We start from the raw sequence: 18,771 nt of genomic DNA, 5'->3' as shown, positions 1-18,771 counted from the left end.
ATTATAATATATAAATATTGTTTATAATACTAGTTCCAAACTTTCCTTCTTTTGTTGTTCATGTTTTATCTCCTTTTTATTTATTTGAAATTTGAAATCCTAATGAATAAAAGTTAAAAATAATAATAATAATATTAATAATAGTTAGAAAATCTTTTTATAATTGTTTCTATATATAAATTTTAAGTTTTTAAATATATATATAAATTTTTTGCAAATGTTAAGTTGTGATGTAATCAAAATGTGTAATTTAACGACGTAGGTAATTTTTTATTTATATTTTAAAGGGGTTTGGCGATAAGACTTGATTTTTCTTTTTCTTGCCTCAACCGTGTATTTACATTTTGTGATAAATAGTTTTTAAAAATTTTCTTTATAGTGAAATGCATAATAATAATTAGTAACAATAAAAAAATTATTATTGTTATAATAAAAACAGTAACTGTAATAATTATAATAAAAAATTATATATATATATATATATATATATATATATATATATATATATATATATATATATATATATATATATATATATATATATATATATATATATATATATATATATATATATATATATATATATATATATATATATATATATATATATATATTAGGGTGGGTCAAACGCCCTTTATTTTCGAAAATCGAAAGGCACTGTTTTCCGTGTGCTGTGGGTGAACTCTTTAATCAATTAAAAGCATAATTTAACTCATTGACACAATTTTTAGACCCTGCTTAATGGGCTCAAAGGTCAAATTTTCACCTCGAAAAATCATATTATAACCGGTTAAATAACTTTAAAAATGGATATCTTTGAGGCACTGTTTTTTATCCGAGTTTTTAGGTCTATTTGATCATTTTAAGCCTAACTTTATAGTAATTGAATAAATTTTAGACTGTGCTCAAGCGTTTTGGACCCTGAGTTTTGATCCGGTTTCTTTAAAATTTGACCGGTTTTTACTATACCTTCAACTTGCCGGTCTGTTTATTTTATTAAGATGGCTAACATTTATGACGCTTTTAAACTTTCTTTAAGTAGAAAAATTGATTTTTTCGCATAGAGAAAAATTAAAAATAATTTTAATTTTTATTATTTTCCTGTTTTATGTTTTATTTTAGAGGAAAAAAAATATATTTATATTAACAGTAGAAACAAATTTAATTTAATATTTAAAATAAAATGGGAAAAGATACAAGATCGAAACATAAAGTTTTTTTGATCAATGATACCATTGAGATACTACCATCATCTCAATTGCCTACTGAAGAGCAAGTTCTGCAATATTTACATGGCAAACTAATTAAAGCAAGAAAAGAAAAATTACAATATAAACTCAGTGATATAGTTTCCCCATGGGAGTTTTGAAATTGGTTGCAATAACCCTGAAGGATGTAATTTTCTTAAAAGCACTTGTGTTGTTTCGTCACTAAAGAAAATCTGGAACAGAAGTTCATTTCCAATAGTAGCTGACCACTATATTAGGTAAATGATACAGTATATATTTATTTTTGAATTTAATTTCTTAAAACAAATACACACACACAAACACACACACACACACACACACACACACACACACACACACACACACAGATATACATATATATATATACATATATATATATATATATATATTTATATATATATATATATATATATATATATATATATATATATATATATATATATATATATATATATATATATATATATATATATGTATATATATATATTATATATAATAAGATTCTTACATATATATATATATATATATATATATATATATATATATTATATATATATATGTAAGAATTTTATTACGTTATTCTTAGAATCTTACAATAACACTAAAACAGTGTCTTCTTTATATAGAAGTAAGATCTTGTGCATGGAAAATCGTAGAAAGAAGCTATCAAAAAACAGATCACGTAAAACACCACAAAATTTAAGTACTATAGATAACTACAAACGTGAAATAAAGTGCTTATTTGATATAAGTGTGAAAGATGTGCAGCAAAAAATTTTATCAAACAAACAAATCACTAAAGAGGAAAGAAATGTCGATAAAATTTTTTTGAATGATCAACGAGGAGAACGTAAAGCTGTGATGGGTGGAATAGATAAAAAGTACTTATTTACTGCTTGTAGAAAGCAAAGGGAGATTAAATCTACCAAAAATAGGGTGACTCCTGTAAATAGTAAAATATTAGCTTCTGAATATATAAGCGATTTAACTGTAAATCAGGTTAGCAGTGAAGAATCACAATGCGATGAGGATAACCAAAATTTTAAATATCAAAAGAAAAGAAAACCAAGATCCCATAAAAGAAAACCAGATTTTGTTGAGGTTATGCTACATAGGAAAATCTTAAAGGCTACTGCTGTTACAGCAAAGAGATATGGTATTCAGAGTTCAGCACATACAGCTACTTTGGCTAATGTCATTAACTCAGCTGGTGGAAACCTAAAGGACTTTGATATTTCTCTTAAGTCAGCAAATGTCCATTCAAATGATGCATTAGTGATAATGGTTTAAAAATAAAGGAAAATTTCATTAAAATAGCCCATGGTAAACTACTTTGTATTCATTTTGATACAAAATTAGTAAAAGAGTATTTTTATGGTGAAAATAGAAATGTTGAGCGCTTAGCACTAGTGATTTCAAGTCCTAGTATTGATAAAAAACAACTTATTGGGTACTTTCTATAACAGATAGTCGTGGAATAACACAAGCCAAAGCTATTAAGAAATATTGGAATCTTGGAATCTCTGGGATTTAATACATAGTGAATGTTTTGACACTACGTCTTCAAATACAGGTGAAAATAATTTGTGCACCTAATAGAATAATAGATGATACTTTTTTAATTTATTGTTTTTATAATTTTCATTGTACTTTTTAATTTTTTCTCTTCAAATAAATGAATCAATTCAAGGCTGGATGCAGGGTGCATGTGTATTGCTAGAAAAATGGATGTGCAGACCATTAATATGGTTTGCTTACAGACATCACATATATGAGCTCCATATTAAGGTTAGAACCATACTATTTATTGTTTATTTATAAAATACTTTTGTTCTAGTTCTGTTCAAATGGCTTTTTTATTTTCTTACTTGTCATTATCTAGCATACAGCACTTGCAGTTTCTGGGATAGTTTCAAACAGACCAGTTGATAATCTTTTCAAAAAAATTCAAAATTTCTGGGAAACTATAAAGCTGCACATAAATTTGAACGACCTTAACAGGTTTGAATGGAGCAAGCGAAAAGGAACATTTTTAGAAGAAAAGGTAGAGATTTGTATATTTCTTTTTTCTGAATTAAAAAAAATCATATTAAGAAATTTGAATTACATTTTTTCAAAGGCTTTTGAAACCAAAATTTATTTTGAATGTTCCTTGTTCACAGACAATTTTCCACGTGGTGACTACAAGCATTTGGCAAAACTTGCTCTGGTTTGGCTAGGCAGTGATAAACTAGCAAATTTTAAGTTTCGTAAACCTATAGCTTTTTATCATGCAAGATTTTTATCAAAAGCTATCTACTACATGATAATAGAACTGCTTACATTTAATTTGCAACAATTTGATATAATTAGTGCAGAAGAAATAGCAACAGTTCATCAAGTTGCTGAGTTTACTGGACTATTTCATGCAATATGGTTTTTGAAAGCACCATTGGCAGCCTCTTCTCCTTGCTTAGATTTATGTGCAATCAGGGACATGATCAAGTATGGATCATTTAATAAAACAATTTCAACTGCAGCAATTAAAAGTTTAAAAAATCATTTATGGTTTCTTACAGAACGAAATGTTGTACTTGCTATATGCGATGAAACGCTAGACAATAACACAAGAGAAAAAATTGCCAAAAAATTATTTTTATACCCTAAACCTTCAAGATTAATATTGGGAAAACCACCTTGCCCAAACATTAACATAACGAAAATTCCAGAGTTATGGGAACTGGTTGGACCTCAAAGTTGGATTCTAATTCAACAGCTAAATCTATCTGCAATAGAAACAGAATGGATGCAAGTTAGCTCAAAGTAAGTTTTTTCTTAATTGATTTAATTTTATTAAATTTTTTACCATTTAAAATATTTAAAAATGCTTGTATATATTTTATTTTAGAGATTGGAATAATTTTTCAGGATATCGAGTCCTAAAAAAATTCATAGAAAAGTTAACTGTAGTAAATGATTGTGCTGAGAGAGGAGTAAAGCTTATTCAAGACTTTACACACATGTGCCAGGATGAGGAATTAAAGCAAAGTTTGATGCTTTCAATTTCAAGTCACAGACAAAAATTTTCAGTCAATACTAAAGACAAAAATTTTCAAAAATTATTTAACATGTGTTATGTAATTATTACATTGTTATGATTATATATTATGATTATTATATATATTATGATTATTATATATATTATGATTATTATGATTATATGATTGTTAAATTGTAAAAAGTTATCTAATTTCATAAATTTATGTCAAGTTAATGGATAAAAAAAATTATTTTTAAAACATGATTTTAAAATAAAAATTTTAAAAAGTTGTAATTTTTATTTATAAAAATGCTAAAAAAAAGGCTTTCTAAACCCACATATGTGCATAACTATGCATAGCACAATAAGAAAACTATCCCTAGTTGTATATTTCTTCTGCTGTCGATAGCTAGCTATTAAATCTAATATTACGCAGAAACCGGGTTCTTTTGAGAAACGAGGTCAAAGTTTCAACATAAAAAACTTACAAAACAACACCTAAAGCTGTCCTAATAGTCTTTATTTTGCTGAATTATTGTTTTAATTGATCACACAAATGTCCCTATTCACATAAACAAAAAAAATAAAAATAATTAAGGAGGTTTAACTATTCAAAATATGACTTTTTGGGGCAAAAATTTAACTTTTGAGCCCGTTGAGCGGGGTCTAAAATTTGTGTAAATAAGTTAAATTTTGTTTTTTATTGATCCTAGAGTACGCCCACAGCACATGGAAAACAGAGCCTTTTGATTTTCAAAAATAAGGGGCGTTCGACCCACCCTAATATATATATGTATATATATATATATATATATATATATATATATATATATATATATATATATATATATATATATATATATGTATATATATATATATATATATATATATATATATATATATATATATATATATATATATATATATATATATGTATATATATATATATATATATATATATATATATATATATATATATATATATATATATATATATATATATATATATATATATATATATATATATATATATGTATATGTATATACAAAGAATGAATGCATATGTCGGGATTTATGCGTATCTGCAAATATATGTACGTATGCTACTTTAGTAATCTTGCTTTATATTCAACAACACCATTGTATGGCTCTTTAGTTTCTTCTGGATAATCTAGATGTGTATTTTATTTAATCCTTTTGGATAATCTAGATGTACATTTGGCAGAACACCAGTACAAATATATTTTTATTGTGTTCGATTCATAACATTTTAAGAATCGTCTTTTACAAATAAGATTCTATCATTTATATCGGGCAAGGAATTGAGTGGGCGCTAGACAATATATTTATTTTGAAAATTATGGACGTTTTATTCGCATTATATTTTTATACTATTGCCTCTCGACGCGTGATATTTATTTAGAAATTTATAGAGGTTATTGTTCACATATTTCAGTGGTGTAGAAGACTCATTTCAAAAAAAGTAAATAAATAAATTTACAAACTTTTGTTAAAAAAGTTCTAATTTTACCAAAACCGTTTCTATGTGACAAGACTTGATGACCTTTTCGGAGAACCCGCGTTCTTTATACTTTCTTTCTTTCTCTCTTTTTTTATATTTCAACAATATTGTCTCTTTTATTTTAAAAAAAAAAAAAAAAAATGAAATAGTGATGATCGAATTTAATAATGGTCGAATTTGAATAAATATTTAAATATAATTATATATTATATAAAGATGTTAGTGTTATTCTAAAAAATATTGAAAAATAGGCGGTAAAATTTAAAATTACATAAATTTCAGATATGCGCTACCTTTAAGTTAGCTTGATTATTCGAAAACTTTCCATCTATCGTTTTTTCTTATAATTTAACTGTAAATAGAAAAATAGACTCATTAGATTGCCTCGCCCGTTATCAAAAGATTGACTTAATGATGCATACAATGCATAAACTATGTACAAATTAATTCTTGCAGTTTTTCTTTTAACGTATTGCTTCTAGCCAAAATCTGTCTCGCCTGCTCATTTACATTGGTTTTATATAATCTGAAGCTAATTGAAATAAACAAGTCATTAAGTTTTTTGATTTATAAATTTCTGTCGGTTCGTAATAATATATATATTATATCGTAATCATCTACTGCAATACTGTAATAATATATATTATAGCGTAATAATCTACTGCAATGGCCTCATCATTGCTTTTTAATTACAAATACTTGTCAAGAGAAAAACTTAATGGATTTGAAAAATATAAAGTAAGTGCAAACCTCAACATTTTAATCTTATTTATTGCTGCATATTTTAGACTAAAATACTAATAATATACTAAAATTATACTAAAATTTAAGAATATACTAAAATTATATACATTTAAGAATATACTAAAATTATACTAAAATTTAAGAATATACTAAATTTTAGTATATTTAGTATATAATTTTAAATTTTTGCCCTAAAAAGTCATATTTTGAGTAGTTAAACCTCCTTAATTATTTATTTTTATTTTTATTTTTTTTGTTTATGTGAATAGGAACATTTGTGTGATCAAACCATTCTTTTTATACTATAAATTATATCGCTATAAATTATAGCGATACATTACATCTTGTAATGTTTAACTGTATGTTGTAAAGTATTTAATGTACTCTGTAATTTATATGCAACGGGTGCCTCTTTTAATGTTTTTTTTGTAAAGAGAAAAAGAAGCTGTTTTAAGGAATCAACGTCTGATATTTACTTCATTATTTTCTTCTTGTATTACAATCAATCAAGACATTGTCAAGTTGCATATATTAGACCACACTGAGATTATAAAACAGTAATTTTGAGTAATATTGATTGGAAGATAGAGACTTATTATTAAAACTATTGTGTCTAAATGGAGATCTTTGATCAATAAAAATAAATTTGCAATGACCATAATGTTAGACCTAAAGAGAGTTTTTGAAATAATTAACAGAAAACTTTTAGTTAATAAATGAAATAAAAAAATGAAGTGAGAGGTAAAGTTCTTAAATGGGTATATAACTATTTGTTATATATAAAGTGGTTACTTCACAATTTAAGCAAAGAAATATATGATTAACACAAACTCTCCCCAACCTAAGTGTTGTGTTGGATGGAACTGTACTTGAATTCTGTGAAAACGTCAAATATCCTACCTTATTTTTGCTATTTTAGTTATGTAGCAAAATAAAAATAAAAAAAATCTAAAAAACATGTTATCTGAATGAATATTTACAAATACTAAATGGACTAAAATACTGGTTTTCAACACAATAATTACACCACACTATCAATACTGTTCCTCTCTCTTACTAGGAACAAAAGAAGAGAATCTTCAAATCCTTTAGCTACTGCAAAACAGAGCAATCAGATCTATCTTCAAATGTAATTAGTTTACACAGTGTTAATATGTTTAGTAAATTGAATTGGCAATCAATCAAACAGATTGTTACAGTAAAAGTTGTTATGTTTATACATAATGTTATCAAATTAGAAAATATGTCTGTACTAAGAAATATGTGAGTTAAAAATAAGGATATGCATAATCATTTCACCAGATTATTTAAGGACTATCATATTCCTTATCAAAATAATAATATAGATTGAATTTCAGTATTTTGCATATGAAATAAATTATTTAATAGTTTTCTACCTTTGATGAAGAATTTTGAGAAGAGGAAATTCGGAATGGAAGCTGTAAAACATGTGAAAAAATTGAACTAGTTTAGTATCAGTGCATTAACATGTATATATATATATATATATATATATATATATATATATATATATATATATATATATATATATATATATATATATATATATATATATATATATATATATATATATATAGTGCTGCCACTGATACTTTAATACTTACACCACCTACCAATCTACCATAAAGATAAATATATATACATTTAAGCAACATCAATCTTTTTTGGGTCACCGATGTATGTAGGTATCTTTTAATTAACTTCAACTTCCTGAAACTACATTCACTGCTGGCCACTGTCATTGATAACTACCAGCAATTTGGTAGTGCTATCCACAGATTAGTAAAAAGGTCTTTTCTGTCTTTGTTTTTGATTATATTGGGTGCTTCTAATGGTAATAGTGTTTTGTTGGCCGCCTTCTGCCTCTGCTTACACCATTTGTCAAAAACAGTAGCTATCAAACTTATGTGTAGAATTTTCTTTGTACAGTTTTTCCCCATTTATATCTGAAATGTTTTTCACGATCAGGTGTTGTTGTGACATTTTATAATCCTCTTTAGGTTTGTTGTTTGGTGGTAGTTTTTTCAGGTCAAATAGGAATCCCCACCTTGACTCGTATTTGGAGAACTTGTCCATTCTGTCTTCTAAAGATGATTCAGTTTTGTCAATTAGAGGCAAGAAAACATTATTTTTAAAAGACTTTTTGTGCTAGGGATGTGGCCAATGCTTGAATGGTGCAGAAAAAGTAAAGATTCTTTGAAAAACTCCAAACAGCAATATAGATTTCACCAAATGATTTAGCCCCATCTAATATAACTATGTTTATGCTGTGGCAACCACAGGGTTTAAATGAGACTTGTGGGTATTCTGCTGAAATCCAAGCTTGAACACCTTTTTAAATTGCAATCATATTAGACCCGTTGTCATAGCCTTGACCTCTACAGTTGTTTAGGTCTAGCCTACAAGACTTTATTTCTTGATTTAGAAGACCAGAATTAGCTTTGCCAGTTGACTCTTTACACGCTACATATTCAATAAAGATTTCTTGGATGATGACTATTGCTTCAATTTCTTCATGAACATAGTGATTGATTAATGAAGTTTGACCTTTGTGACTAAGGTCTAGAGTACAATCCATAATAATTAAAAAATACTTTCGACACTTTACCTTGTTCACAATAGCTTCTTTTACATGCAAAGCTAGGAGGTTAATGACCTAGTTATTAATATTGACACTAAGCATTTGTGAACGTCTTTCTTCATCTTCAATTCACTGTAAATGGTCCATCAAAATTGGATCAAAATTGACCAAGTAATCGGATAGGACCAAGAAAGTTCCCATTAATTTTTGGTGTACAGCTTTAATTTAATTCCACAGAGTGCAATATTATTTCCGCCAAATATATAATCATTGACACTATTTTCTTATAATGCTTCTCCACTATTCTGTTTCATTATTAATTTGTTGGATAAGATCTTGATCGACAGCTTGTTAATTTTTTATCCTGATTGTTGCTTTGATCCATTTCTCAGAACAACCGAAATGAGGTAGAGATGTCTCTTTTAGGTTTGCTCAGTGAACTTTTTTCGAGTTGTTAAAACCTTCTTTTTTCCCAAAATATGATTTTGGAGTTGGGTTTAACAGTTGGCAAGGAAGACAATAAGCTGAATCAGTTTCTGGAGAGTATATAAGCCATCTCCTCTTAGTTGTTCATCCTTTCTTGCTACCCTGTATCAAAATTCATTTGAGAAATAGTATTTTTCTGTTTTAGGATATTTTTTATTGCTCTTCAGGATAAGTATTGGATTCATTTTGATGATGCAGTCTCTCTATTACAGCCAGCTGTTCTGGCCAAGTGGACAGGTCATTAGATAAGAATGCAAGTGTCACTTCTGTGCAAAAAATCTATTGTTATTGTAAAACTATCATCTGCTTCAACTATTATAGACTTTAAATTACATTCAGGTTCATTGTTTTTCTTTGATGCTTCCTGAGATTTAATATATAATATATTTGAAGAAATTTTTAAAAGGCAACATTTTTGAAATGGACTTAAAAGTAAAGAATAAACTTTTTCTTGGGGCCTAAGGTCTTTGTGTACGTACACAATCTGAAATATCCATTAGAGTCAATGAAAAAGGTATTTTATATAGTTACGAAGACCGCTAAAAAAAATATTTCCAGCAGCATCCCATAGGCTGCGGTGCCCATGGCTGCTTGCCCTGGTTGTCTTCCCCCTAGGCCTTAAATATAAATAATATAGATATTTAATATAAGTCGTATAGAAATAGATTTAATGATTTTAAATAGCATACAATTGCTAACCATATTTAAAAAAACAAAAAACTTTAACATTGATTTCAACTTTAATTTTTAATTTTTTTATACCAACTGAGTAATGAATAGATAATCAAACAACAATTACTCAATCAGTTTTACCTTAAGGGGTAAATAGATTCTATCTGTTGACCAGCCTTGCACCCCTTCTTCATCTATTAGGCTGAAGCAGATGTATTCGTGGTCTTTGAAGAAACTTTTATTCTGTTGAGTCTTATCTCTCGGAAAGTTGACCAGACCTAGTTGCTCTTTGTGAGACTAATTTGAGTTCGGCTATCTCATCTTGCGATCTTAGTGTTGATGGTTATCTTCCTTTAATTTGTAAAGACTCAATAGTCACATGCTTAACCTGGGCATTTACACTTGTAAGAATTCACCCATTTGTCGTGAAACTAGGTTTGAATCCACAGACTATTCTTTTATGTGCTTTCATTTAGCACCACTTCACTCTATCGCCTTTCTCTTTGTTCTATATCGCTCTCCTTCATCTCGAGACTAAACTCTTTTTGATGTTATTTCTGATCATATTGACCAAGCCCTCTCTCTTGGTCCATCAGCCTATATTGTTGTTGTTGGTGACTTAAATGCTCATCATACTGAGTGGCTTGGCTCTAGTGTCAGTGATTCTGCAGGTATTAAAGCCCACAACTTTTGCCTTTCTCAATGCCCAATTCAAATAATTAACTTTCCAACTCACTTTCCAGACAATCCAAATCATTTACCTTCTCTACTTGACTTATGTCTTGTTTCTGATCCTAGTCAGTGCTCAGTTTCTCCACATTTACCCTTAGGTGTTTCTGATCACAGTTTGATCTCTCTAAAACTAATATCTCATTTTTCTTCATCATTAGAATCCCCCTATCATCGTACCACTTACAACTACCTTAAAGCTAACTAGGATTCTTTCTGTGATTTTCTTCGCGATGACCCTTGGGTAGAAATCATTCGTCTTCCTGTTGAGAAATGTGCTTCTTACATAATTTCGTGGATTCAGGCTGGCATAAAAATCTTTTATTCCCTCTCAATTATTCCAGGTCAAGTCTCACTCTCCTCCATGGTTTTCCTCACATTATGCTGCTGCGATTGCCAATCAAATCCGTTACTTCCATATCTATCAGCAAAATAATTCTCCAGAAAACAGAAGTCTGTTTATTACTGCTAGAGACCATTGTAAAAAGGTTTTGTCTAATGCCAAAGCCTGCTATTCTCATGTCATGAAATCTTGTATTTCATCACAAAAATTAGGCTCTTGTGACTTCTGGAGAATCTTTAATAATATCAATAATAAGGGTAAATCTTTAATTCCACCTCTCTTGTATAGTTAAGACTTTGTCATCTCACCTAAAGACAAAGCTGAATTATTTGCTAAAAGCTTTTCATCAATATCATCTCTTGATTCCACTAGTTGCATTCTACCTGATATAGCCATCAAACAGGCTGATCCATTGCTTGACATTTGTATCACTCCAGCCTCTGTATCTAAAGTGATTTCCAACATAGACTCTTCTACAACTTGTGGCCCAGACAACATACCAGTTATAGTCATGCTGAAGTGTTCTCCGGAGCTGTCGTCTATACTCGCAAAACTATTCAACAAGTGCTTATCAGAGTCTTGTTTTCCAGCCTGCTAGAAAGCGGCATCTGTTATTCCTATTTACAAAAATTCTGGAGAGTGATCTGATTCGTCTAACTACCGTCCCATCAGTCTTCTTCCTATTGTAAGTAAGGTTTTTGAATCTTTAGTTAACAAACACTTAATTTCTCATCTTGAATCTAATAACTTACTTTCATCATAACATACTTACATCACTGATCATCAATATGGATTTCGATCTTCTCGTTCTGCAGCCGAATTGCTTACAGTAATAACCAATAGATTTTATCATGCATTAGATAAAGGTGGAGAGGTTTAGGCCATCGCTCTTGACATTTCAAAAGCTTTTGATAAAGTTTGGTATGCTGGTCTTCTCCATTATCTTTCTTCTTTCGATGTATCTGGCAACATCTTTAAGATTATTGAATCCTTCCTTTCCAGTTGTAGTATAAAAGTTGTCCTCAAGGGACAGCACTCTTCTTCTTATTCTGTAACTTCAGGGGTTCTTCAAGGTTCAATCCTTGGCCCTTTACTCTTTTTAATTTATATTAATGATCTTCCAGATATTCTCACATCTAAGGTACCATTGTTTGCTTATGATACTAGCTTTTATTCTTATCGTGATAAGAAGCCAACACTCTCTGATTGCTTGGAGGGAGCTTGAAAAGGATCTCACTTCTGCTACAACATGGGGTTCACAGTGGCTGGTGAACTTCAATTCAGATAAAACTCAATTTTATTCAGCCAATTGTTATCGCAATAATTTAGATCTTCCTATATTATTGAACGATAATGTACTCAATGAGTAATCCACTGTTCATCTTCTAGGATTAACTCTTACTTCCAATCTTTTTTGGAAATCATATATCAAATCTGTTGCAAAATTAGCATCTGCTAAGGTTGCATCTCTTTATCAAGTTCTACACTTTCTTACTCTGGATTTTATTCTCTATCTCTATAAATCTCAAATTCGGCCTTTTATGGAATACTGTTGCCATATTTGGGGCATATCTTCTAATGATGCTCTTTCTCTTTTAGACAAGGTGCAAAAACGCATTGTAAACATTGTTGAACCTGCTCTTGCAGCCAACCTCTGACCATTATCACATCATCATAATGTTGCTTCTCTTTCTCTTTTCTACAAATACTACAATGGGCACTGCTCTAAAGAGCTAGCGTCTCTTGTGCTATCTACTAAAGTTCATTTTCGTGTTACTTGTTAAATTTCATGTTACTTATTTCAATTAAGTCTCATCCTTTTTCAGTGACTGTTCCTAAGTGCTCTAATAACTCTTATTCATCTAGTTTTTTTCCCCAAACATCAGTTCTTTGGAATTCGCTTCCTTTATCTTGTTCACCTTGCTTTCCTGATTCATATAATTTGCAATCCTTTAAATCGTCTGTCAATCGTTATCTTGCTCTACAATCTTCGTCTTTTCTCTTTCAGTAACTTCCAACTTTAATTAGTGGTTGCTTGCAGCCTTGTTGGAAGGGAAGATGTTAAAAAAAAAAGATAAGAAAAAGTTTTTATGAAGAAACGCCATTAATAAGTTTTTTGAATTTAATTAAGTAGCAATTATTTTACAGCTGTTATAGTCAGCTTAGTTTTGGGTTGCATTATATTAAGCACATAGTACATTTTTATTTTCTATAGAAAAATTGTATTTTAAACATACAATATGGTACTTACTATAAAATATTATACAACTCCATAACTTATAAAGAAACAATGCAAATAGTTTAAAACTTTAATAAACATTTGCAACAGCAAAATTTTCTCATTTTAAAACATGGCTAAGTAAAAGATGAAAAAAATAAAAGTATTTTATTTTAGTAAATAAAATGAAAAAAATTAATAAAAGTATGAGAGCAAATTTATTTGTAAGCTGCCTGCTAACAATAGTATTCATGCAAACAATAGTATTCATGCAAACAATAGTATTTATGCAAACAATAGTTTCAATTAGCTTTCATGCAAACAATAGTTTTGGCTCTTGTAATTAGACAGTAGTGATTTGCAATAAATCTTTCCTCTAATTTGTTTAAATCTAATGACCAAAATCTAACATCTTAAACAATCAGGTTACTCTATTGATTGATATTCTAACTTTTATTGGAAAAGTTACAGTTTTTACAGCATAAACAGTCAAAGACTTCAACACTTTTCAATACTCTTTAAACTATCAAGTAACTGATATTTCCTGCCTGATACTTCATCCCTGAAAATTAACTGATACTTCCTGCCTCATGGAAAATGACATCTGTTGTTCCTTGTTTTTAAAAACTTTAGTAATTACTGTTTAATCAGTCTTCATTATTAGTTTTATATTATTATTCTTAAAATTATTACATTAATATTATATAGGCTATATTAGAGTTACAAAAAAACGCGTTTTTTTCCTCTTGCGTTTTTTTGGGTCAAAAAACGTGTTTTTTTGGTTTTTTTGATGTTTTTTAATTTTTTTTTGACTTTTTAAACAAGTTTTTTTTATTTTTCTTGGTAAATAATTTGGAAGAGTTTTTGTTTTATTCTGTCTATTTATAGTATATGATCATTATAATCACAAATATAATGTATAAACACCAATTTAAAGTTAATGTTTTAATAAAAAATTTAAAGAGCTATTTATTAAGTGTATTTATTAGGCGGTTTAGTATTAAGTTAGTTATAAATCTAGGTATATTGTATAAAAATGTTTATTTGTCATGTTTTACTACTTAAATATTGCTGTACATCCTAAATATTACACTCATTATATACAGAAACTATACTTGTCCATGACAAAATAACCATTTTTCATAATTTAAATAGACTAATATACAATATGATGCTTATTTTATATTAGACTTCAAATCTTTAAAGAAATAGACAACCCTAATATTTATTATGTAATAATTTAATTTTACATTGTTTGTTACATACTTTGAATTATATTGCCAGTAACCCCTTATAAAAAAAACCTTAACTTTATTTAATTTACATATTCTAATATTTTTGAATAATAATGTTTTATTAGTTTTAATTCGTTATTAATTTAGTGCTAAGTAGTGTAGCACTGTGTAGTGTAGTATATACTCAATTAAAAAAAAAGGATAAATATTTAAGCAAAAAAATTCAATAATTTAGTAATTATTGAATTTCAGTAAAACATGTATTTAAACTATAAGATATTCTAATTAGGTGTGTTTTCTGAGTTCGAGTCTTCCTGCCCTAAACTACCTTCATCTAATGATTCATAAACAAAGTCACTGTCACTTTCTATATTAACTGCTTCAGACTCTGTCCAAGGCATTGAAGTGCTAGGAACTTTATTTACACTTGCATTATTAGTTTGAGGAGTAGTTATGCTTGTACCATTTTCATAACTGGTGTTTTCAACATTTTCAAGTTTTAAATTTTGTGAAATGAAAATTAGTTTTTCAGCCCTTTCAGTCGTTAAGTGATTTCTTTTTGCACTATGAATGTTAGAATAAGTGCTAAAACTTCTCTCACACACTGCACTTGAAGCTGGTAGCTGAAGAATTCTAGACAAACTTTTAATAGTTCAATAAAGGAACACAACCCTTTCCACCAATTTATGGGTTGAGTTATTCTACCTGCAGTCCAAATAAAAGGTTTTGAAAAAATACCACCATTTGATTGGTAATTAGTCAAACATCATAATTTCTTCAGGCATACTTGCAGCAATGTTATGTGTTGCCTCACATGCAACAATCCATAAAAAGATTTTTCTTTCAATAGTTTTACAATTACTTTATTAATTTAAATAGTATTTTCAAATTTGAAAATAGTATTTAATATTATTCAAAATTTTTCCAAAATTTTACTTTTAATGCCCAAGCCATTTTAGCCTTGGGCATTAAAAGTAAAACTTGGTTTTAAGAATCATATATGAATTATGTAAATACTTTTTGTTCTCCAGTCAAGACTCTGCCTTGAAATTTGGAATCTAGTATATTGGCAGCCAAGTGAATTTCTGTTAAACAAAAATCTTTTCTTTTCTTGAAGATTTTTTTGGCTTCTTCTTCTTCCTTTTTTGAGAATGGGCTGACTGTTAAGTTTTTAGAATAAAGTAAATTTATTAAATCTATTTTTATGATTGTATAATAAAATTAGTTTCATAGTTCAATTTTTTTTGTAATATACATTATATTTATGCTTTTAGTTGTATTACTTAGTTCGCACAGGTAGTTTCAAGGAATGCATGTTACTACACCAGCTGATTTTTTTTGTATATTTCTAAATGCTCCAACAGATAAATGAGAATTTTTTATCTCTTTAACAATATCAGTTACTTGTGACATCAAAACACTTAAAGTTGTCAATTTAAAAAAATCTGTGAACAGTAAATTTAAACCATGTGAAATGCATCCATAGCAATGAAGATGGGGATAACAATCTTTTAGACGAGTCCATGCATTTTTCATATTTGCAGCATTGTCAGTCACAATGCCCAAAACTTTATTAGGATTAATTTCTTCTAAAACTTTCTTTATTTCATTTGGCATATATTCACCAGAATGGCTTAATGTTCCAACAATACAGTTTAGGATATATTATATACTGTACTATATAAGTATTATAAACCTATTTACTGATATATTATTTCTGCTTACTGAAATGGTTTTCAGTGTTGTTTGTTATAAATTTAATATCAAAATTATTTATAAAATAATATGCATATTTTAAAAGTCTACCAGTCTGTCAAGTAAATCATTTTCTGTTTTATGTGGAGTGATGATCCACTAGCATATATTGCTCTGGCTAGGTGTGTATCAATCAGTTCCTGCAAAAGATAATGTCATATTGGTACATCAGCCAATCATGAAACAAATCTTAAATCTATGCATCATGAGCTTTTAATAAGCTAGTTGCCATATCAGTTAATTCTTCAATTAAATCTTAAAATTTAATAATATAAAACACACCTTTTCAGTTTTTGTCATGCTGTCAAACACAGAACTTGGTGTTTTACTTCTACAAATTGATTCAGAAGAGGATGTTCCAAAAGAATAAGTTCGTGGATTTTTTGCTTTTGGTTCAGCATCTCCAGAAGAGTCTTGCTGTTTTTGACTATGAACTAATTTATTTGCATTTAGACTTTTTATTTCTTTAGGACATTTTCAACATTTTTCAATATGCTTAGTCATTTGAGTTCCGTTTTTAGACTTAATGTCAAAGCAAAAGGAACATTTAATTCTTTCCATTTTGCTAATTTGTTTCATGGATATAAATAAATTGGCAACTATGGTTTTATTTCTCCCTCTTGTATGGCCTGCTTTACTCATTTTTAAAACTAAAATTTACTATAATTTACTATAATTTAATATAATTTACTAATTTACTGCAAAATGTCTAAAATTTAAATATAATTAAATAGAGAACATAATTGATTATTAAAAAGAGCTTTTAAAACTGCTTATAACTTTTTATTTGCAACTCAAAACCTTATAAGTACAGTAAATTAATAATAATAATAATAATAATAATAATAATAATAATAATATTATATATATATATATCAAATATTAAAATAAAATTAAGTAAATGTATTTAAGTATAATAATTTAGATAAAAAGTGTTTATTGTGTCAATATATAACAATAAAGTCAATAAAAATTAAATAGAGGAAGATAAAGTTAACTAATAATTTTTTTATACAGGACTGCTATAACCGTGTTAACCTAAACATTAACAATAAAACCTTTAAACATACCAATAGAAAAAGAATTTTAGTCAAATTCAACCTTTGTTTTCCTATATAAATCTGAAATTAAAATGTGTTTAATAATATTGCCATTAAAGTTAAATTTAGTAACTTAAATGATGAATTTTTAAATATTTCCCAAAAAAACCAAAAAAACGGACCCCTGCGTTGTTTTTTCCAAAAAAACAATCAAAAAACCCAAAAAAACAAGAACCAAAAAAACGCGTCACATCTCTAGGCTATATTAATATTATAAGGCTATATTAATATATGTAATACAAGCTATATTTTGTTTATATTTTATTAAAAACAAAGTTAACATTCTTTATATATTATGTAGTTCCAATATTATATTACCGCATAATAGGTTTGTTATATTATGTTTGTTATATATTCAATAACTAAATTAATACAGAACAAGTTAATACAATATTAGCTCAAGTTTGGGGATAATCCACAACAGTTGATTTTATGGAATATTGATGTTATTGTTAAAATATATTTATTGACCGCCTGGTTGTGATTTTCAACTAATAGCTGGTAATTTTCACTCACAAAATCTTCATTGAAAGTTGTTATCCAATGTGTATTGAAATGTAGATTGGTTATATATTGTAAATCATTAAAAATATTTTGTCATTTTTTTACATACGGTTTTAAAGGCTGAATTTTTAAAAGTTATTTCATCATTAACATTTTTATTCAAAAAGTAATCTTGCTACAGATTTGTCTTTTAAACTCAAAAAAATAGGTTTTAGTGGTCTGTTAATAATCTCTTTATCAAAAAATAAAGTTTTATTTATAGCTTAATTTATATATCCCATATTTTGATGATATATGATATATATATTATGTGTGGAATAAGTTATATTCTCCATAATTAAAAAAACCTATGCAACAATTTTTAGAGTGTTTATCTTTAAAGACAGTTATTTTAAAAGTAATATTGAAATAGGACTAAATTTGTAAATTTTATGTTATTGATTTTGTATGTTATATAATTTTATGCATTGATGTATTTAATATTTTATGTATAATATGTGTCAGAATCATTGTATTTTGATTACAAGAAGTTATGCATGGAGTGTTTTGTAAAACTGTTTTATACATTAATATGTGGAGCATTGATTTAGTT

General features: G+C 27.7%; 2 protein-coding genes across 2 annotated transcripts in view; both read left to right on the top strand.

Annotated features, from left to right (window-relative positions):
- The first annotated feature begins 1,126 nt into the window (after positions 1–1,126).
- On the top strand, positions 1,127–4,501 carry LOC124807852 (uncharacterized). The gene is made up of 6 exons (XM_065814770.1): positions 1,127–1,486; positions 1,877–2,823; positions 2,941–3,038; positions 3,133–3,294; positions 3,370–4,052; positions 4,138–4,501. Exons 3-6 carry the CDS (start codon positions 2,946–2,948, stop codon positions 4,385–4,387), a joined length of 1,188 nt encoding a protein of 395 aa, XP_065670842.1. The 5' UTR covers positions 1,127–1,486; positions 1,877–2,823; positions 2,941–2,945; the 3' UTR covers positions 4,388–4,501.
- A 1,844-nt stretch (positions 4,502–6,345) lies between these two features.
- LOC100210399 (ethanolaminephosphotransferase 1) overlaps positions 6,346–18,771 on the top strand; it is a 58,335-nt gene continuing 45,909 nt past the window's right edge. Inside the window, exon 1 of the mRNA XM_065814769.1 lies at positions 6,346–6,529. Within this exon, the coding sequence (XP_065670841.1) occupies positions 6,458–6,529 (72 nt within the window). The 5' untranslated portion in view covers positions 6,346–6,457. The remainder of the gene's footprint in view (positions 6,530–18,771) is intronic.

The sequence above is a fragment of the Hydra vulgaris genome, chromosome 12 (genome assembly GCF_038396675.1).
Source record: "Hydra vulgaris chromosome 12, alternate assembly HydraT2T_AEP".
NCBI lineage: Eukaryota > Metazoa > Cnidaria > Hydrozoa > Anthoathecata > Hydridae > Hydra > Hydra vulgaris.
This window is presented reverse-complemented; position numbering and strand designations above follow the sequence as displayed.

What these genes read in the sequence shown, in the direction of transcription:
- LOC124807852 (XM_065814770.1), top strand. Translation starts at nt 2,946, where the DNA reads ATGCAGGGTGCATGTGTATTGCTAGAAAAATGGATGTGCAGACCATTA. An exon ending in GAACATTTTTAGAAGAAAAG is followed by an intron (nt 3,295 to 3,369) that starts GTAGAGATTTGT and finishes ATTTTTTCAAAG; the next exon opens with GCTTTTGAAACCAAAATTTA. An exon ending in TGGATGCAAGTTAGCTCAAA is followed by an intron (nt 4,053 to 4,137) that starts GTAAGTTTTTTC and finishes ATTTTATTTTAG; the next exon opens with AGATTGGAATAATTTTTCAG.